The sequence below is a fragment of the Chrysochloris asiatica genome, unplaced genomic scaffold (assembly GCF_000296735.1).
Source record: "Chrysochloris asiatica unplaced genomic scaffold, ChrAsi1.0 scaffold00069, whole genome shotgun sequence".
Taxonomy (NCBI): Eukaryota; Metazoa; Chordata; class Mammalia; order Afrosoricida; family Chrysochloridae; genus Chrysochloris; species Chrysochloris asiatica.
The window spans coordinates 11072573-11095176 of record NW_006408587.1 but is presented as its reverse complement, the minus strand read 5'-3'; the positions used below and the strand labels follow the sequence as shown (position 1 = coordinate 11095176).

Below are 22604 nucleotides of genomic sequence, written 5' to 3'. Positions count from 1 at the left end.
TCTGCCCACAGGCAAGCCTCTTTGCCCAGCCCAAGCTCTTCTAGGGCTGCTGATCAATGCCCACAGGACACAGCTCTCCACCATAAGCCTCAGCTGAAAGCCTGCACTCTAGCTCTGTGAGTCACAAACTTAGCTCCCCTAATTAAGTGCCTGGAGTCAGCCCACTCTGCAAGCAAGCCTCCTGACTTGCTCTATGGGCAGGGAAGCCCATTGCTCCTGGCATGCTCTGGCTTTTGGTTCTGCTACTTCTGCTTTTCTGGTGTCAGCATTCTGTCCCTGGGTTGAGGGGGTTCAGTTTGCAGGGAGATCAGAGTCCAAAGGCTGTGCTCTATCCTGGCTCTTTGTTCTTTGGTGATAGTGAGATCCCTCTGCCTGCTCTGGGATGGCTTGTTTTATGCTCAGGTTAGAGTTCCAAGTTTTGACAGACACAGTTAGCTGTGGTAACAACCATTCACAATGGAACCATACCTTCCTTTCATTATCTTCTTCCACTGTGTCTTAGACCCATGAGGAAAAGAGTCATTTGGTTGGAGATACAAAAAACTAAAGCTAACAGAATAATTCACTACACCACGTCTCTTGTAAAGATTTATAGCCTCTCAAAGCCTATCCAGGGCTGCTATGAGTGAGTAGCCTAGGAGGTGGTAGGTGGGTTGGCGCAGCCTCGCAAGCTGTATTCAGGGTTGCTATGAGTCTGAACTGACTCGGTGGCAGTGGATGCATGGTAGGTGTTAAGTGACAGTGAGTCGATTCTGAAACCTGTGTAGGGTTTCTGAGGTTGGGAATCTCTGCCAGAGCAGAAAGCCTCCTTGTCTTTGTACCGCAGAGAGGCTGATGTGCTCAAACCGGTGAGGATGAGGTTTGCAGTCCAGTGTTTATCCTGCAAAGTCACTGTGAGTGGGTAGGTGCTGCCTGTTGGGGATTCTTAAATGCACCAGGATATACTGATAGAAAAAGAATGAGTAAGAGATTTTGCCTTTAATGACTTCAGAAAATATTAGATGGGACAGTCCTACCCAGTAAATAATAAGTGTTATACTAGAGGTATGGGAATCCTGGTGTCAGCACTGCACTGTTAACTTTAATGTCAATAGTTCAAACCCTCGGAAACCCTGTACAGGCCTCTATGAATCAGAACCAACTTGATGACACTTTACAGGCTATTTAAAGTATGAACTAGATGGTCTCTGGCATGCCTTATTCTTAATTCATGCTGAAGTTTGGTATCACTCTGAAACATTTTCCAGGGTTGCTGTCAAGCCGCTTGTCTTTAGTGTGTATTATTTGACTTCTTTCCCTCTTAAAGATCAAAAAGTAGGGAAAGAAAAGTTAGTTCCAAGTGTAGAAAAATAGAAATCTGGTTACCAAGGAGATGGAAAATATGTTTCACACATACTTGGAAGCATAAAGCTAGAAGTGACCTTCGATCCTTATTTAAATGCAAGAGCAGTTGGGGGCTTGTGTGTTATTACATATCTACTTAGCAAAAATCATTGGATTAAAAACTGATTGTCCTAACTCAGTTTAGTACTTGCTGCGTTTTTTTCTTGACCATAGCCACATTTGTGCTACTTATCTATGGATTGGTTTTGTTTAGCATTGGTTGAATGGAAGTGCTACAGGGAAAATAATACAGTTGAGAATTTATCATCCTGACATACGACATGCATATATTTGTGTCTCTTAATTTTTTATTTATTTTTTAAAGGTGGTAATTGGTGGCCGAAATAAATATTTAATCAATGGAGTAAATGCAAACAATACCAGAGTTCAAGATCTCTTCTGTTCTGTTGGCCTTAATGTTAACAACCCTCACTTTCTCATCATGCAGGTATTTTGTTTGTGGTCTTTACATCTGTTTCATAATGATTTTGACATCTTTTATTTTTAAGTGTTATTGTTGGAGAGATTCTTTGTTTATTGGGTTTTCTATTTTTTGCTTACTAATATGCTGGTGTTTGATCCCTTATTAATATATGTGGTTTAATTATTTATATTGGAATTTGAAGAAGTGTCTAGAACTAACTTTCTGGGGTTTTATTTTCTTATTAGAAGAACAGTGTGCTCACTACAAAGAAAATATTTTTTAATTTTAATTTTTTAAAAGTATTGAATTAAAGCATGAGAGTCCTGGTATGGTGCTGTGGGTTAATGCACTAGACTGCAAAGCTGTTTGAACTGCAAGGTCAGTGGTTAAAGCTTACCATTCACTCCTTGGAATCCCTATACCGGGTCACTATGAGTTGGAACCGACTCGATTGCACTTAACAACAACAACAACAACATGGCACTATAGAATAAGCATTGGAGACAAGATGAGCAGTTCAAACCCACCAGCTGCTCCTTGGAAACCCTATACAGGGTCACTATGAGTTAGAGCCAATTCAGCGGCACTTAACAACAACGTTTCAAGCATGAATTACAGTTTGAGTTTTTTTTTTTCCTTTAGAGAGATACTCACAAATGAATAGTAAAGACTGATAGTATTGCTCATACATTATCTCACTTCATCCATCCATCCATCCATAATAGCATAACAGTCAGTAGCAGAATGATAGCCATACAAAAATATTTGTACAAGTCATAGCTGGGAACTTACTTCAGATGAGAGTTGGATGCTTTTTTTCTTTTGAGAGATGGAGAGATAATGAATGAATTTGATGCTTTTCTGGCATTGAAGTTAAATTATTTATTTTGTTATGCCTCTAGGTATGCAGTGTAATTCTTGGGTGACTATCATTCAAAATTTCAAGAAGCGTTCGGTAATTGTAGTTACCTAGTGCTGCTGTAACGGGAGCACACCAAGAGGATGCCTTTGGCAAGCTAATGGACTATTGATATTTCAGGAGGCTAGAAGTGGGACTCAGAGCTCCAGCTATAGGAGAAGCTTTTCTCTCTCATTTGGCACAAAAAGGGCCTTGTCTCTTCAGCACCTGGGCCCTGATTCCTTGGAGGTCTTCATGTGCCCTGGCATATTTTACCCATTTCTCTTCTCTCTTATTTAATCTATATCTCAAAAGAGGTTGACACTGGACATACCCTTTACTTGAGCATTTTCAGGCAGCAATTGATACAGCAACATGGAAGTTGGTGGCAATAGGGTTGCATTTTCCTTTGTTGTCACATTGGGCATCAGTCATACTACTGCTTAGTCTGAAGGTGTATGAATTTTACCTTGTTACGTTTTTTTATTGGACTCCTGGTGTGGTGCTGTGGGTTAATGTGCTGGGCTGCAAAGGTGGCTTGAGGTCAGCAGTTCAAGCTCACCATTCGCTCCCTGGAAAGCCTATACAGGGTCACTTTGGGTCGGAATCAACTTGACAGCACTTAACAGAAATGACAATAAGAGATCTTTTATTGCTGTTGTTTATGTTTGAGACCTTCAACAGATTGAGAGGATGTCAAAGATTTCAGAAATAGATAATATGTTGAAACTTCAAAGAAGCAGAATTGAATAAATGAAAGGCCAAATTAGTGAGCTGGAAGACAAATCTCTCAATATTCATCTGTGAGGAGCAATCAGAAAAAAGGACAAAAAAGTCTGAAGAAAGTCTAAAGAATTATGTGGGACACCATCAAGAGGAATAACTTAACAAGTGATTGGAGTTTCAGAAATGGAAGAGACCAAAAAAAAAAAAAAAAATTATAATCCATGAAGATTGGAGCATATGCAATCAAGAAGTTGAACAAACTCCACAAATAGGATGGACCCCAAAAGAAATTCACCCAAAATAATCATATTCAGAATTTCCAGAACTTTTAAAGACAAGGATGGATTCCTGAAAGTATCTCAGGAAAAACGAAAAGTTACTTACAAAGGAGAACTAATAAGACGAAGCTCTGAGTTCTCAGCAGAAACCATACAGGCAAAAAGACAATGAAATGGCATAATACAAAATCCTGAAAGGAAAAAAAATTGGTAACCAAGAATTATGTCCAATCAAATTGCCCCTCAAATATGACAGCGAAATCTGGGCATTTCCAGATAAACAAGATTTGTAAAAACCAGTCCAACCTTATAAAAATGTTAAAGGGAGAACCCCGCCTCCTTCCAAGACTAAGACTCATTGGGAATACACAAGCAGACATCCACTCTGATTGGTGACCACGTTTGTTGCCGATAAGGGGAAGTGAGGGAAAAACAGCAATGAAGTTGCGATTCAAGTCCTACAACGTTCAATAGACTCCTGTGAACCCGCATGGAGACCTGTTTGGCCAGCAGTGTGGTAAGACCTGTGGACTCTTGGACCCAGAGTCAGTGACATAGCCACAGAGGACTAGAGTGGAGAGTGAAGCATCCAGCTGATTAAAAGAGAGGGCATATGCATAAGAACATCCACACTTGCGATAATACCCACTCAACCTGTCTTCAATGACTGGATGATCAGAGCTCAACTAGAAGAAGAAAGCAGAGGGAAAAAAAAGTAATCTGATACAATTATATGAACTTGACCTATACCTAGGGATGCAGTAGCTCAAAAGGGAACAAACCTTTACAGCGAGGATCATTCCCATCCCCTCCATACACAGACTAGACTGGGATGGGTAACTTGGATATTTGCTACCCAAAATGGGGTGCTACAAAGGCAAGAAGTGACTGGCTTACAGGCTTTCAAGAGGGAGCCTAGATCCAGAGGGCGCGGAGGAAGGTAGAATCTCCACTGAGTAGTATCTTATCTGGGCGGGGCTAATGAAAAGAGATGTGGATAGGTCTCTTGTGATAACAATAGTGAATAATTGTTATCAGGACTGACTGTAAGGGTTGGAAATGTAAAAGTAGATGTTTTATAGCAAAAGGAAGGGAATGATTGACTATGCAGTCCAGAAATAGAGGTCCTTAGAACCATCAAGGGAGAAGAGCAGAGAGCGGGACCCTACTCAGAGAAGCAGTGATGCCAGAGATGGAGGCAGAAATGATGACGTGGAGAGATGGAGCGGCTGGGGACGCTAGACCCAGAGAGGGAGAGGGGCTGTGTGCTGATGACCTGGGGGTAGGGAGGGGCAGGCTTTTGTAGGCTCCTTTGGTTGGTTGAAGATGCATGGAGGGGATTATAACCATGGCCGTGAAACAATATACGTACAATAGGATGAATGTAAAGCTAATGTTCTCCCATGTAAGCTATCACATAATTCACAATAAAACATTAAAAAAAAATTATTAAAGGGAGAACTTTGAACATAGAATCACCACAATAGATAATAACATGAGATTAACAAACATAATAATATCCAGTACTCAACCCAGTATAGAAATATACAAGTAAAACAAACAGAGGAAAATAGGGAAATAGAGGTTTAAGTTCGCAATTATTAAAAAAAACTTCACAAAGTAGAAAGAGGGAATAAAGTAGCTACAGAACTTCTAAATGAAGAAGAGACCAAACTATAACCCTAAAATGACACCAAGTGTTAACTCTTAGCCCTAGTCCAAACCCTACTAACATTAACCCTTGTTATTAAGTGCCATTTAGTTGGTTCTAACTCGTAGTGACCATGTATAGGGTTTTCAAGGAGCAGCTTATGGGTTTGAACTGCTGACCTTGTTCGCAGTCCAGTGGTGATCCTACAGTGCCATACCAGGAGTCCTACTTTAACCCTAGTCATAGCCATAACCCGGACACTAAATGAAGCCTTAGGCCTAGACTTAGCCATAGTCCTTCCTAACTCTTACCTCCTTATTCCTATTTCTCCAGTCGAAAGAAAACAAAACAAAAAGAAAGCATCTGTCTTTCTCCTTTGTCTAATCACATACTCTTAAAGCCTTACAAGAAACATTTAACATCCATACTAATAACATTCTGTTGCTGGTTCTGTATGTATTCTCTTAAGATTAAAGAGACTGTGTTGCATTCTTTGATTCCTTCTAAAACCTCACCAGAATTGCTTTGGGTATCCAGAATTCTATCAATTGTCTGTTCTAAGCAGGCTAGACTTTTACTGTTAAGCTTTGTGGAGTCAGTTCTGACTCATAGCAACCCTGTATAGGGTTGTAGCTAGGGGGTTTGAACTGCCCACCTTGCAATTCAAATGACCTTGTAGTCCAGAACATTAACCCTCCTTGACACACCAGGCCTCAAGCTTTACTATTAGACACCTCAAAACTTTTATGGTCTTTTCCCAGTTCCAAAACCACTTACACATTTTGGGTGTTCTTTACAGCGGCACCCCAATCCCAGTACTAAAATCTGTCTCAGTTATCTAGTGCTACAGCGAAGTAATTACGAGTCAGCAGTTTAAAACTATCAGGGAGAAAGATGAGGCTTTCTGGTCCCGTAAAGATTTAAGCCTTGGAAACCCTGTGCAGTCTCTATTAGTCGAAACTGACTCCACGGTACGTAACCACCATCACTATACCTGAGGAGTCCTAGTGTGGCTCTGTTGGATAAAGCACTGGATGGCAAGGTTTGTTTGAACCACAAGATCAGTGGTTCAAATTCACCAGTCGCTCCTCAGAAATCTTACACAGGGTGGTTCTGAATCAGAACTGACTCAACGGCACTTAACAACAATGCTGTAACAGAAATAACACAAGTGGATGGCTTTAACAAGCAAATGTATATTCTCGCAGTTTGGAGGCCAGAAGCGTGAATTCTGAGCACCAGCTCTAGGTGAAGTCTCTCTCTCTGTGGACTCTGGATGTGATCTTTTCCTGCTTCCTACTACCTCTCCATGTGTCTTGATATCAGTCTCAATCTGTCTCTCCTCTGCTCCCTTGTTTGGTCTCTTTTTTATTTCGAAAAAGATTGACTCAAGATACGATACACCCTACACTAATCCAGTTGGCCTCATAACAAAAGCAACCATTTCCTAATGGGAGTTAAATAACAGGCACAGAGATGAGGATTTACAACAGTTAATTTTGGAGGATACAACTCAGTCAACAAGAGTAATTGTACTGAAATTTATATACATATCTGTTTTTATTAATGTATCCATTTCAGAATTGAGTGCTTGTATACATCATTAATATTAAATGAACTCTGGGGTGCACTGGCTAACTGTCTTAAAAATCTGATCTGAGTTATCTTCGTATAACTTGCGCATCACTCAGTGAGAAAATGAATAGCAGTGCAAAAATTCTAATTGTAGGATTTCTTTGGTCTCAACTGCAATAAAGTATCTTTTCATGTATGTAAGAGAAAGAACTGCCAAAACACTGGTGCGTTAGGGTGGTCTTGCTTTTGCTAGTTGTAGACTAGACCCTGGCTCTTGGCAATTCATTGTACAACAGAATTGTCCTGCTGTGACCCATGTAATAGGATACATACAGCCCTAGTAAACAGACACAGACAGATCTGTGTGTTACATTTTATGTAATTTTTTAAAGTACTAAGTTTGGCATTTTAATTTCAGGGTCGAATTACAAAAGTATTGAATATGAAGCCTCCAGAGGTAAGAATATTTTATGAATAGTAAAAATAGTAATGATCAGTACTATTTAATCTTCTAGGTAGTCAATTTTTTTTAACATAATTTCTTTCATTATTAAATTCTTGGGAACATTAAGAATGATTAGTAAAGGAGTTTAGTTTTATATTTGGTACTGTGCCATATATGTAAAGAAATGCTGACTTTATTAAGCTTCTTCTCTCAGTTAGTGTTTGGGGAGAACAAAACCCTATAGAAAAGACTTGAGTGACTGTTTTTGCATTTTCCTAAGATTGCACATAGCTAGCTAGTACTGTTTAAGATGCATAGAAGAGAAAATAATTGATTTGTTGGTATAAAGGTATGGATACTTCTTACAAGAATTAAGGTGGTTTTTTTTAGTTATTTGCTTCTATTAAAAGGCACTAATAAGACTGATACAAAGTGGTTTCCAAGACGAAATAGTTCTTTTGAGACAAGTATTGACTTCTAGAAAAGGATTCCTGACAAAACTGTCCTTGCTATAAAATTGTACAGTAAAACCTGGGAAAACTAGAGCCAGTATAAAGTGGAAACTTATCAGAGAAGGAAAACTCAAATATGTTCCACTAAACTGAGCGAAAAAGAAGGGGTAAGACTGCATCTTGTCAAAGATGGAAAATTTGTCAGATAATGGAAAAACAAGGCAGTCTGGAGATTAGACTCAGGTTTCACTGTAATTAGTAGGGTTTTTCCATGCATTGTTTTTATTTAATTATCAGCAGTCTTTATGAAATGCTTTCAGTTCTTCAGGTAAAGAAATGAAGCACAAAGATTTGGTTACTTGCCTAACTTCTTAAAGAATGTGCCATGGTTGGGATGTAATTGTTATGCCTTGTTTCATCCTTGGCGGCACAAAATGGCTGGATAAATGTTAAGTAGCCACAAAATAAAGGTGAATGGTGTTAACCTTTTTAAAAAATGGTTTTGTATTTGTAATTGAAGGGAAAAAAGAGAATTGCTGGCTTCAAATTAAAAAGAAATGTACTCTAGAAGCTTTGTAGCAGAAAGTGTGATTTTAGAATTTGGGGGAAGTACAGAAATGTTTCTTGAATGTGAGAGTTGTGGGTAATACCTAATTTTTATCTGTTGTTAAAATTAATTTAGACCATTGTTTTGATGTTTACTAATGTAAAGGCCATAAATCACGCACATACTGAAGTCTTCAAGCACTAAACAATTATCATTCCAGATTTTATCTATGATAGAAGAAGCAGCAGGAACCAGGATGTATGAATACAAAAAAATAGCCGCCCAGAAAACTATAGAAAAAAAGGAAGCTAAGCTGAAAGAAATTAAGACGGTAAAAATTGATATAAGATATTTTTGAAGAGTGAAATCTTCCTCTGGATTTTCTGAGCTCTGAAGAAGGAAAGCTTTTTGTGTTCTGTTTGTTTTTCCATAACCTCCCATGATACTTTTAAAAATTGTACTTCATATTCTGAAAATACTAATTTTCCTTTATTTTTCAGATACTTGAAGAAGAGATTACTCCAACCATTCAAAAATTAAAAGAGGTATATATTATACATCTGAAAATAGTCAATAGACTATCTTTTAAATTGGTCAATTATTGAAATCATATGTATAGGGATGAAGAATATACTAATTTGGAGGAATTTTTAAAAATTCATATAATTAGGTTGATGTATTGGAAAAACTGAAAAATTATGAACCTGAAGATACCTCTATGAATGCATGTTGTTGTTAAGTGCCATCAAGGTGGTTCTAACTCATAGCCACCCTATGTAGGGTTTTCAAGGAGCAACTGGTTGGTTTGAATCACCAACCTTAAGGTTAGCAATCCAGTATGTTGTTATTGTTAGGTGACATTGAGTCAGTACTAATTCATAGTGACCCTGTGCACAGCAGAACAAAACACTGCCCAATCCTGGGCCAACCTCACTACTGCTGCCACGCTTAAGTCCATCGATGCTCCCACTTGGCCAATCTGTCTCTTTGGGGGTCTTCCTCTTTTTCTGTGACTCTTCATCTTACCAAACATAATATCCTTCCCCAGTGACTGGTCCCTCCTGACAGTATGTCCAAAGTATGAGAGATGAAATTTGGCTATCTTGGCCTCTAAGGAGCATTCTGGCTGCACTTCTTCCAAAAGGGATCTATTGATTCTTTTGGCAGCACATGGCACTTTCAGTATTCTCCTCCAACACCATAACTCAAAAGCATCCATTTTTCTAAAGTCCAGTATAGTTAGTTAAAAACAAAATTCCAGATCAGGAGTTTAAACCTAAATTGCAGGCTTTTTTTGTTTTTTTTTTTTAAGTCTAATATCTTAGTCGGAGTCCTGGTTTGGCGCTGTGGGTTAATGTGCCAGACTGCAAAATTGTTTGAACTGCAAGGTCAGTAGTTCAAGCTCACCAGCTGGTCCTTGGAAACCCTGTACAGGGTCACTGTGGGTCACAATCAAGAACAACAATACCTTAATCTGTAAATTGAGGATTTTAATTTGACTGCCCTAGTGGTTCCTTACGGGAATCAAGTTTAGTAATGCATAAAGGAGTGTTCATAAGTACTTAGCTTGCAGGAACATTTGATAGACATCTTGGTAATATTATAAATTATATTTATTAAGTGTGTTCCTGATGGGGATGTAGGTTGACTATACAGACATTCTACTACCAATAGTCTGTGAGCCTTCTGCTCACATTTATGTGTTAATCTCAAATGTTTGGTTATATAAAAGAAGAAACAGGCACATAGGAGTCACTGAACCTGTTGCAGTCGAGTCAGTTTCAGCTCACAGTGCAGAGTAGAGAACTGTACCGGTGAATTTTTGGTTGCAGTCTTCGTGAAAGCAGTTAGCCATGCCTTTCTTCCACAGAGCTGATGGATAGGTTCAAACTACTGACCTTTAGATTGATGTTATTAAGTGCCATCAACTCGGTTCTGACTCAGCGACCCTGCATAGCATTTCCAAGGAGCAGCTGGTGAGCTTGAACCGCCAAATTTCTCAAATTGCTCACCAAAGATGGACTATTGCTGTCTAAGAAATCAGCGTTCTAATCTACTTTAAAATGCCCTAAAATGTTTTATTTGTAAGGTTATTTAAAGTAAAATTTCTTGGATCATGAGATCAAAAGTTTGATACATGTTATAGTTTGATTCTTTCCAAATTTAGTATATATGAGTGTTTGAATAATCTTTTATTGGTACTTTTTCTTTTAGGAAAGATCTTCCTACTTGGAATACCAAAAAGTGATGAGAGAAATAGAACATTTGAGTCGTTTATATATTGCTTATCAGTTTTTACTGGCTGAAGATACTAAAGAACGCTCAGCTGAGGAGTTAAAAGAAATGCAGGATAAAGTTTTAAAACTTCAAGAAGAATTGTCAGAGAATGATAAAAAAATAAAAGCACTTAGTCATGAAATAGAGGAGTTAGAAAAGAGAAAAGATAAGGTAAATAGCATTATAAATAAGACTGTACTTTATATGAAAAAAATATTAAACTCTTATATACAATAACTTCTGGATTAAGTCAGTATTGTCTTCCTTATTGTCTTCTTAATCTTACAGTAGGATAATAAAGTAGATTTTAAATGATCTAAATATTTCACAAATAAAGAAAAACATCAACAGATTTTAAATGATGTTAGTGAATTGGGCACTTTTGATTACAGGAAATTGGAGGTATACTCCGCTCTTTAGAAGATACTCTCGCAGAGGCTCAGCGTGTTAATACTAAATCCCAAAGTGCCTTTGATCTCAAGAAGAAAAATCTGGGAAGTGAAGTAAACAAACGCAAAGAGCTGGAAAAAAGTATGGTGGAGGTAAGCAAATAAGCAGTTTAATGATCACTGTTGTTTATAAGTACTGTTGAGTTGGAACCAGCTCATCACTACCCTGTATTCCTGTAAGCAGCTGGTGAGTTTGAACCGCCTATCTTGCTGTTCAAGCCAACCTTGCGGTCCAGTGCGTATCCTACAGTGCCACAGCAAGACTCCTTGATGATCACTAGTGTACACTTAATCATCCCGTGAATATTGATTAAGAACCTAGTATGGGCCAGGCACACTTGTTTTGCAGGATCACGGGGCTTTGCAAGACATACAAAACACTGACATTTACTCTGAGTGACATGGGAAGCCATAGAGCTGATGGAGCAGAGAAGTGGTAGAAATGACATTTCTTATGTCTCAACAGTATTGTTCTGGTGGTTTTGAGGTTAAACTCAAGTGTCAAGAGGCGAAGCTGGGAATCCAGGTTGGAGGATGTAGGCTCTTGAGTAAAGATAGAAACAGGGTTAGTGAAATAGTGTAGAATTTTATGTGTATCTTAAGGATAGATCCAGTAGGATAGGTTGATAGGCTGTTGGGTGTGTGAGAAAAAAGGAGCCAAGAATAGCTTCAGGGTTTTTGTCCTTGATAATTAGGTTAGTGTTGCCATTAGCTGAGGTGGAGAAGAAGAGAAAGAACAGGGTTGGATGGGGAAAATGAAAAGTACAGTGTGAACATACATGCCTGTACATTTTTGAGTGCAGTTGTTGATAGGGTAATTGAATATATGACTTTCCAATCTAGGCTAGAGATAAGAATTTGTGCGTCATCGATATATACATATGTTTATCCATGAGACTGAATAACCAATGGAGTGAGTGTATAGAAGAAGAGAAGAGCCCGAAGGTTTGAATGCTGGGATTTTTCAACATTTAGAAGTCAAGAGACCTGAAGAACCATAAAATAGATTGTGAAGGAGCATTCAGTAAGTTATGCAGGAAGTAGACTCAGTAAGGTGTCCTAAAGGCCAAGTGAAGAAAGTGTTTTGATTAGAATTAGTTCGAGACAGAATAAGAGAAGAAAAATCTGAGAGTGAATTACTGTTAATATATGAGAAAAATTTGTATCCCCAGACTCAAAAATGAATTTACAAGTAACAAAACCTAAAATAACACTAGCATATAGTGTTGACAGACACAGCTCAGAACTGGTGACTTGATGCTGAGATGCTGAGTGTAGTAGTTCCTCAGGAAGGAATTTGTGCTACTTAGGGAGTGCACTGCCTCTTTTAAGAACTCCCTGCAAAACAAATGCTGAATAATAGTAGTTGTGCTTTTCATCCATTCTTAAGTAAAATAGAAAATTCTGTGGATTTCTTTCAGTTAGCAAAATAAGTCACCTTGTAAAAAATGAAGTGGCAAAAAGCAAACTAGAAAAGTAGGGGATTCTAGTGTAGGTTATTCTTTTGAGATTTTTCTGCAAAGGGAATGCTGAATAGGAAGCTAGGTGGAAAATTTATAGAATTAAAAGTTTTTGGTGTTGTTTTGTTTTTAAGATTTGACAAAAACCAGCATGATTGTATATTGTTGGGAAAGATCCAGTGGAAAAGGCAACATTTGTGGATCATGAGAGAGATGGGAGAACTGTTAGAACTAGAGCCCTCATATAGGTGGTATAGGATTTAGTGTACAATAGGAGGTGCTAGCCTTTACAGAGGAGCAAGTCATCTGAGTAAATGATGTGAAGTGTATGGTCTTGTATGCAGGCAGATGTGTCACAGGAGCTTCTGGGACTTTTCTTGAATGATTCTGTTGTCCCAGTGAAAATATATAGTTCTGTGTTTCATTGGAAAAATAAATAATAACTTCATGAGATTTATTCGTGGAAATTTCTTAATCCTAAATTTTTCACCTTTAAAATTGGGTTAGGATAGCTGTTACTTCAATTTCTAAATTTAAAAACTGATAGTTTCTTCAAGAGATTTCTCTTTAACAATACACTTTATTTTTTTTAACTCATTATCTCCCAAATTCTTATGGAATGAAACTGTTGCTAAATGGGACAGGAATCACATTTATCACAAAAAACTGAATTTCAAAATAGGAATTCTATATTTAAAGAAATGAGAAATATTTTTTTCTTGTTATCATAACCATTTAAAATTGCTATGAAGCTTGATGACTTAAGATATATGTGTATAAGAAATGAATGACTAGCTGAACAAATAATACTTTTGTACTTGAAACTTTTTTTAAAGGACTCTAAAACTTTGTCAGCAAAGGAAAAAGAGGTTAAAAAGATAACAGATGGACTGAATGCCCTTCAAGAAGCAAGTAATAAGGATGCTGAAGGCCTGGCTGCTGCCCAGCAACACTTCAATGCTGTATCTGCTGGCCTGTCTAGTAATGAAGATGGAGCCGAAGCCACCCTTGCTGGTCAAATGATGGCCTGTAAAAATGACATCAGTAAAGCCCAGACAGAAGCCAAACAGGTAAAGATGGACACAAAGCTCTCCATGATTGCCTTTGTACTCAGAAACTGTTCCACATCCATTTATTAGCAATTGTTTTTTGTTAAAGTTGAAACTAGTCCGTTCAAAAGTCGGAACTTACTTATACGTAATGGGACCTAAAACAGCAAAATTCAAACATATCATTTGCTAAACATTGATGATGTTTGCTTACTAAGATACTATAAAATCTTCATGGGTAATAGAATTATTAAATGCAGTAAATATTTTGTTGTAGTTTCAACATTGTGTGGAAAGTTGGAGCTTCATTTATTCTCAGCTTTTTTTTTATGACTTATTCACATTTATTGGCATCATAAAGTTGAAGTCTTAAGCTCTAACCGGAAAAAAAAAAGCTTTCTCTATATTCTATGCCTACCATGCCTATAACTAGTTCTTAAAATCTTATTTTTGAAACCTTGCAACATTTTTCTAGAAAGATTTCCTCCTTCCCATTTTCCCAGTTGTTCTTACATCTCCCTGCTTTCACTTCATGTTCTTTTATGGTGTCTGATCTATTTTCATAGTTTTCAAATTTGTAGGGAGTAGTTGTGGCACTGGAGTTTTGGTACTCAACCACAAGGTCAGTGTGAATCACAAACAAAGGTGGCGGTTCAGACTCACCGGCCACTACTTGGAAACCCTATATGTATATGGTCTCTATAGGTTGGAACTGACTCACCAGCACTGAATAACAACAACAAGGTGGAACATTGTAGCTTAAGCACTGGACTATTAACCACAAAGTTGTTGGTTCAAGCCCTCCAGCTGCTCCTCAGAAACCCTGTGTAGGGTTGCTGTGAGTCAGCACCAACTCAACGGCACTTAACAACAATACAGCGAAAAATACTGTGAATACATGAACTTTGTTGGGGTAGGATATACATTTAAGACTGTTTTCTGTACATCTGTATTTGCTACTTTTTCACTCAAAGATAATTCACCAAAAACTATAAGAAAACAATTGCAGAAAATTGAGAAAGTTCCATTTTTTCTCATAACTTACAATTTACGGGATCTGGAAAAAGGCTACTATTTTTCAGTTTTAGAGGGAAAATACCTTGATCTAGGGCTTGTAGTATTAGTTCATGGTTCTAAAAAGAAGCAGTGTTCAATAATATAAATATCAGACTCCAGAAGTTTTAGGAATCACTGCATTTAAAATTTTTTAATCACTGCATTTAAAATCACTGCATCCTAATATTTAAATTTCTCTATCAATTTAGCTTTTCTATATAATATTTCTCATTGCTCAGTGAACCATCTCCATTGTTGTTAGATAACACTCATAAACATATACGCTTGAATTTGACCCTCAGTATCCCCACAAGGTGTTAACTCCAGAGCTCCCTGTAGACACCAAAATCCACAGATGCTCAAGTCCCTTATATAGAATGGCATGGACTTATGCACATCCCCGTATACTTTCAAACATTTCTAGATTACTTATAATCCCTTTAACAATGTATTGCTATCTATTTTGTTGTTGTTAAGTGCCATCAAGTCGGTTCTGACCCATAGCGACCCTGTATAGGGTTTCTGAGGAACCGCTGGTGAGCTTGAACCACCGACCTTGCAGTTCAAACGGATTTGCAGTCTAAGGGGCTTCAAAAAGTTTGTGGGAAATTCCATTACAATTTATTTCCATTTTGAAGCCGCCTCGTAAGTGGCAATTCACATTCACAATTCACTTTTTTTCCCCAAGATACTTTCATTGTATAGTTAGCTGAATTCATACATAAGGAGGGCTACCTGTACGTGTATCCAAGTGGAAAAAGAGACTTTCATCTTTCCATTGTATGTTTTCTTTTAACAGTTTAAAAGTTATTCTTTGATAAAACGTTTGAACTCTATTAGTAAGGTATTTTATGAAAGAAATTTGAACTGTAATTCAGATTTTTTTAATGATTTACTTTAAATTTGTATTAGTTCGTATTCTGAGTAGTTTTTTAGAAGAAAATCCTGGGAAATGATTGAAATACAAATCCTGGAGATCAAATAGTTAAATTTTTTTCAATGCTGATGTTTCTTAATTAACTCAACCTGTTATCTGCGGCCCTTTAATCACCAGTCCTATCTGTCTCATATATAGTTTGCTATATTTTTATCTTCTAGGCACAAATGAAGTTGAAACATGCCCAACAAGAATTAAAGGCCAAACAGGCTGAGGTTAAAAAGATGGATAGTGGTTACAGGAAAGATCAAGAAGCGTTAGAGGTTGTGAAGAAACTTAAAGAAAAACTTGAAGCTGAAATGCAAAAGCTAAATTATAAAGGTTTGCCTTTAAAATTATACCAAATCTTTAGGAAGGAAAGAGTTTTGATAGAAATAAACTTAATAGATAATCATTGTTGTTAAATGCCATCAAATTAGTTCCGATTCATAGCAACCCTGTGTAGGGTTTCCTAAGAGCAAACAGCTGGTGGATTTGAACTGCTGACCTTGTGGTTAGCAGTCCGCTGCTTATCCTTGTTGTTATTGTGAAGTACCATCGAGTCGGTTCCAACCCATAGCGACCCTGTATAGGGTTTCTGAGGAGCAGCTGGTGAACTTGAACTGCCGACCTTGCAGTTCAAACAGCTTTGCAGTCTGGCGCATTAACCCACAGCGCCACACCAGGACTCCACTGCTTATCCTACAGCACCATAAATAGGGAAAAATTAACTACTAATGAGTATGGTGTGAGTCCTATGAGTCAGAACTGACTCAACAGTACTTAACATCAGTGGCTATAAGTGTAAATTCAGTCATAAAAATAAGTCTTACTATTGAAGAACCCTAGGAATTTTTGAAAACTCTGTACTGAGAATATACTGCTTTATTACTCTGAGTGCCACTTGAAAAGAATGTCATTTATATCTTCTTATGTTAGAAAAAATTTGTATATATCGTATCTTGGAAAATTGTAAGTTGTTGGAAATAATGTCTACTTGAAATACGATAGAAACTTGGAAAACTTTTATTCAGTACTTACCAGAAATCATTGTTTCTAGAAATGCTTTGAAAATAGAAGCTATTAATATTTTTCTTAAAGCGATTTGATTTTCGAAAACTTGGTTTCAGTTTTTTTATAATGTATTGTTCAGAAAACAGGGAAGAAAGCCTTTTGGAAAAGCATAGACAGCTGTCTCGTGATATCAGTAGATTGAAAGAAACGTATGATGCTCTGGTGGCCAGATTTCCTAATCTTCGATTTGGATACAAGTAAGAGCTTTTTCTGTTTTTAATAGTATTTCATTGTGTTACCTATCAGTGAAGATTTACACAGCAATTTAGATTCCTATTTAACAATTTCTACACTAGTTATTCTGTGACATTGGTTACATTCTTTACAATGTGTGAACATTCTCATTTCTGTTCTGATTCTTTCATTACAATTAAGAGACTTAAGCATTGTATTTTTACATATTAGTAACCAAGGTTTGTTTTGTTTTGTGACGTGGAGTCCCTGGCTAGTACAGTTAATGTATTTGGCTGTTAATTGAAAAGTTGACAGACAAGTCTACTCAGAAACTCCCTCAGAAGATCGGCCTTCTGAAAAGCCAGCCATTGATCATCCTAGAGAGCATTGTTCTACTTTGACGTACATGAGGCCGTGAGTGAGGATGAACTGGATGACAAATGGTTCTGCTTGTTTTTGTTTAAGCTAGGAGACAACCTGACGATTTTTTGTCAACAAACAAATTTTTTGATGGGAATTTTTCTTAATTTGTACTTTTCTTTAAACATTTATCAAATGTTGAGAAGGGGAACTCTTGTGAAATCTAATGACTACTGATGCCATTAGTCTGTAGACCAAAATGAGGGGAATTGAATCTGAGTTCAAAGTTTCTCTAAATGTATCGTCAGTATGCCAACAACAACAAACGCTGACTGTCTATATTTACATTTTGTAATTTGTTTTGTCTCATGGTTTCCAGTGGAACAATTGCAGTAATCGTATCTACTGCATCAAACATCAAAGTTGTTTTTATAATGTACATAACCTATACTGAAAATTCTTTGATGAGTTTGAAGTATGTCTGACCATTGGGGGTATTTCTGTTTTTTAATCTAGGGTTAATTTTTATTAACTTTTTTATTTTAGGGATCCAGAGAAAAACTGGAATAGAAATTGTGTGAAAGGGCTTGTAGCTTCTCTAATTAGTGTCAAAGATACTTCTGCAACCACAGCTCTAGAATTGGTGGCTGGGGAAAGACTCTACAACGTTGTAGTAGACACAGAGGTAAACTGATTTTAATTAAAGATAATTTTAAGTTACTGCTAGCTTAAAAGATTTTATAATGTTGGAAGAATTAAATTTCCTTGATGTAATAAGTTTCTCCTAAGATCCTTATTTGTTCCAAGTAAAACTTTTCAGTTAATGAGTTTTTTATGACAGCAATCCAGAGGAAGTCTCACGCTGACTCAGGATGCCACAATGTGCGTTATTCTTAGGATTCTGGTTGTTCTGGGTAGAAAACTCAAAATGGTCATTGACTATGGCTTTTCAAATTAGCAGTATATCCATTTAAATGTTTTCTATCATTTCAAATAATGTTTTGGGGATTCTTTTGCTGTTATTTTTAAAAAAAATGTAATGTATATTGTTTTAGGTTACTGGCAAAAAGCTACTAGAAAAGGGGGAATTGAAGCGTCGCTATACTATAATTCCACTCAATAAAATTTCAGCCAGATGTATTGCTCCAGAAACCCTGAGGGTCGCTCAGAATCTTGTAAGTCTTTTTTATATGTTTAATCTTATTTTTTTTTTAAAAAAGTCTTAAATTTGAGGATATTAATGAGTCCTTCTGGGAACATCACACACTTTTTAATTGTACTTGTTGTTGTTAGTGCCATTGATACTTTGAACTCATAGCTCCCCTGTATAGGGTTTCCAATGCGTGAAATCTCTGTGGGAACAGAGCGCCTCAGCTTCCACATAGAGACTGGCTGATGGGCTCAACCATAGACCTTGTGGTTTGGAGTCCAGGATTTATCATTCTGGAGTCATTGCTCTCCCCTAATAATGTTATAATTTATAAGAAGAAAAAATTAAAATAGGGTTTGTCGTACATTTTTGTGATAAGAGACTAGAAATGTCAGATTAGAACTCCCTTTGGCATTTCAAAAATGTTTAAGTCTCAGTCCCCTAACAGTCAGATGGGAGTTTGGTCTCCGACATGGGCCTGTAACAGGTGACTGCATACCTGTTTGGCCGCTTAAGTTAGAGTTAAAGTGGTGTGCCTACCAGTAAGAAAACATGAGTGCAAAAACATGCACTTTTGTGGTTGTGTAACACTGAGTAAAGTTTTGCTAAAGGTAATACAGAAACAGCTACAATCATACATTGACAGAGAACTTTCAGAGGTTCAAGCTGGATTCAGAAGAGGCCGGGAACGAGAGATAATCATTACTGATGTCCGGTGGATCTTGACTGAAAGCAAAGAATATCAGAAAGATATTTACCTATGCTTTATTGACTACACAAAGGCTTTCGATTGTGTGGATCATGACAAGCTATGGGCAACATTGAGAAGTAATAGTATTCCAGAACACTTAATTATACTTCTGAGGAATCTATACCTGGACCAAGAAGCAGTTGTTCAAACAGAGCATGGGAACACTGAATGTTTTAAAACTGGGAAAGGTGTTCGACAAGGTTGTGTTCTTTCACCATACTTATTCAACCTGTATGTTGAGCAAGTAATATGAGGAGCTGGGTTCCATGAAGAAAAACGTGGTGTCAGGATTGGAGGAAGACTCATTAACAACTTGTGATATGTAGATGATACAACCTTTCTTGCTAAAAGTAAAGAGGACTTGAAACATTTACTGATGAAGATCAAAGAACACAGCCTTTGGTATGGGTTGCATCTCAATGTCAGGAAAACAAAAATCCTCACCACTGGACCAATAAGCAACTTTCTTGGATCAACTATCAACATTCATGGAAGCAGTAGTCAAGAGATCAGAGACGTATTGCATTGGGCAAATCTGCTGCACAGGAACTTTTTAAAGTGTTGAAGAGCAGAGATGTCAGCTTGAGGACTAACGTGCGCCTGACCCAAGCTATGGTATTTTCAATAACCTCATATGGATGCGAAAGCTGGACAGTGAATAAGGAAGACCGTAGAAGAATCGATGCCTTTGAGTTGTGGTGTTGGAGGAGAATACTAAAAGTGCCATGGACTGCCAAAAGAACCAATAGATCTATTTTGGAAGAAGTGCAGCCAGAGTGCTCCTTAGAGGCCAGGATAGCTAAACTTCGTCTCTCATACTTTGGACACATTGTCAGGAGGGAACAGTTGCTGGAGAAAGATGTCATGCTAGGTAAGATGGAGGGTTAGAGAAAAAGAGGAAGACCCCCAACGAGATGGATCAGCCAGGTGGCATCATTGATGGTGTCAAGTGTGGCAGCGGTGGTGGGGTTGGCCCAGGATCGGACATTGTTTTGTTCTGCTGTGCATGGGGTCGCTATGAGTCGGTTCCGACTCGATGGCACCTGACAGCAACAACAATACTGGGTGAAAACATGAAGCCAATTGAAACATTCAGCAAGATTTTCAATTTGTTTTAATAGGTATTCCAAGTGTGTGAATTTTAAAGTATAAAAGCTAGACATGCATGTGTAATTAACAATTGCCTATATAGTGAACCAATTTAACATTCATATTTGTAATCTAAGAACTCCTGGTGTGGCGCTGTACGATCAGTACTGAACTGTGAACCAGCTGCTCCTTGGAAACCCTATACAGGGTCGCTGTGAGTCAAAATGGACTGGACAGCACTTAACAACAACATATAGAAAACTAATTTAACTTCAATATTTATATTCTAAAGTAACAGATCAGCCTCAAAAACCCTATACATGCTTGCTATAGGTCAGAACTGACTTGATGGCACTTAACGACAAAGAAGTTGAAGCAAATATAGAATGTATCTTCTGAAATGAATAAGCCTTCAATGAAAATGACTTTAAAATATACTTAACTATATTGATAACTATTTTGTAAGGGAAAAGCGGATGAATGCAGAGTAATTGAAATGTGGTACTTTAGATTGGTATTTCCTGTACTTTGAAGAAATCACTTTTGGGGTCTAAAAGGCTTAGAACATTATTTGAGCCTTAGATCAGCTCTCAATATTTGAAATAAATTGAAATTTCAAACACAGCAAAAATGCTTTGACTTAGTTCCATTGCTAGACCTGTTTAGTGGCCGCTGCTGTGTCCAAGAACAATGGTGAATATATGTTACTTATAGAGCTCTCTTGGTTGAGATTTTGGCTTCTACCAAGCTCCATAAGGAGTCCTGGTGTGGCTCTGTAGGATAAGCACTGGACTACAAGGGTTGAACCGCAAGTGTGGCGGTTCAAACTCACCAGCCTTTCTTTGGAAACCCTGTGTTGGATTGCTATCAGTCAGAACCAACTCAACACTTAGCAAAAACAATAACTATTAAATAGCCATCCATGTATTATTTACCTATTATTAATTACCAGTAGTTATTACCGGTACATAAATAACATTTGAAAGGAAAGGAAGAAGTACATCATATGGCATATCTGTTTTTTTCCACAGGTTGGCCCTAACAATGTTCATGTGGCTCTTTCCTTGGTTGAATATAAACCAGAACTTCAGAAAGCCATGGAGTTTGTTTTTGGAACAACATTAGTTTGTGACAATATGGATAATGCTAAAAAAGTGGCCTTTGATAAAAGGATAATGACTCGAACAGTGACACTAGGAGGTGATGTATTTGATCCCCATGGGACATTGAGTGGCGGTAAGTTTTACATTATTTTGTACTCAAAATTCTGTGAGGTAAATAGGATAGACAATTTGTTTTCACATTAAACAGGGCATATTGGGGTTAAAATGAATTAACAGTTATATTCCTAGATCAGGACCAGAGCCCAGGCTTTGATTTACAGCCTAATTCTGTGTATAAAAACCAAAGTTAGTACCACCAAGTTGATTCCCACATATAGTGACTCTGGATAGGGTTTCCGAGGCTGTAAATCTTTACAGAACCGGAAGCCTCCTTTTTCTCTCATGAGACAATGGATGGGCTTGAACTGCCAAACTTGTGGTTAGCAGACCAGAGCTTATCCTACATTGCCACCAAGCTTTCTTAATTCTTTAAACACACAGTGTTTAAAGGCCACATTTGTAAAGCCTTAATTTAAATCTGAGAATTGAGTTACCTTTTGAATATGTACTTAGTAATATTGAGAAATAATACAATGATTTAGGCCTCACTGAGTTCATAGTCTGTCTCAAGTTAGTCTATTCCTGTTTGTTTATTCTCTTACGGTTTTTCTATCAGAATATTCTAATTATTGGAAAACAAAGTCATTTTATTACATACATTTTTTAACTTCTCTTTCAGGAAGCATTAATCTCTAATATGTGTACATACCACTGCTGGTAATGTTACTGACAAAAGTAAAAATTTAAATCTGTCCTTATGCTGATACCTTAACAGAGGAATTCTTAGATGATGATCATAATCTTTTTAGGTGTGCCACATTGAGACTCCAGTTCTGTGTTAATATGATAGTGTATTATCAAACACTGGATGGTGCTTAAGTTTGCACCAGGCAGTGTTCTAAAATGTTGTCCAGAATAGTAGCCACTATCCACAGGTAGCGCTATACATTTTAATTTAATTAGTTAATATTAAATAAAAAAATAAAATTTCCTCAGTGCAGTAGCCATATTTCAAGTCTTTAATAACCACAAACGGTTGTTGAATAATTGGACAATACAGATTGATGAAACCCTGTTTTATTTAAAGCCTTTGTGTAATTAGTTCATTTAATCCTCACTACATGTTTTATAAGGTAGGCACGTTATACCTTCTCCCTTATCGATTGTCTCAACTATCCGACATTTCACAGTTATGACAATAAGTAAAAATCAACCCTGACTATTCTGTGTTTCGACAGCTTGCATGTGGCAGTAATG

At 37.3% G+C, this 22604-nt stretch overlaps 1 protein-coding gene across 1 annotated transcript in view; it reads left to right on the top strand.

The window, feature by feature from the left end:
• The window catches only part of SMC2 (structural maintenance of chromosomes 2), a 51122-nt gene that overhangs the window by 3168 nt on the left and 25350 nt on the right, over positions 1–22604 (top strand). Inside the window, exons 3-14 of the mRNA XM_006864706.1 lie at positions 1709–1831; positions 7354–7392; positions 8600–8710; positions 8880–8924; positions 10594–10827; positions 11049–11198; positions 13402–13635; positions 15769–15928; positions 16740–16857; positions 17741–17879; positions 18250–18369; positions 21216–21420. Of these exons, the coding sequence (XP_006864768.1) occupies positions 1709–1831; positions 7354–7392; positions 8600–8710; positions 8880–8924; positions 10594–10827; positions 11049–11198; positions 13402–13635; positions 15769–15928; positions 16740–16857; positions 17741–17879; positions 18250–18369; positions 21216–21420 (1678 nt within the window). The remainder of the gene's footprint in view (positions 1–1708; positions 1832–7353; positions 7393–8599; positions 8711–8879; positions 8925–10593; positions 10828–11048; positions 11199–13401; positions 13636–15768; positions 15929–16739; positions 16858–17740; positions 17880–18249; positions 18370–21215; positions 21421–22604) is intronic.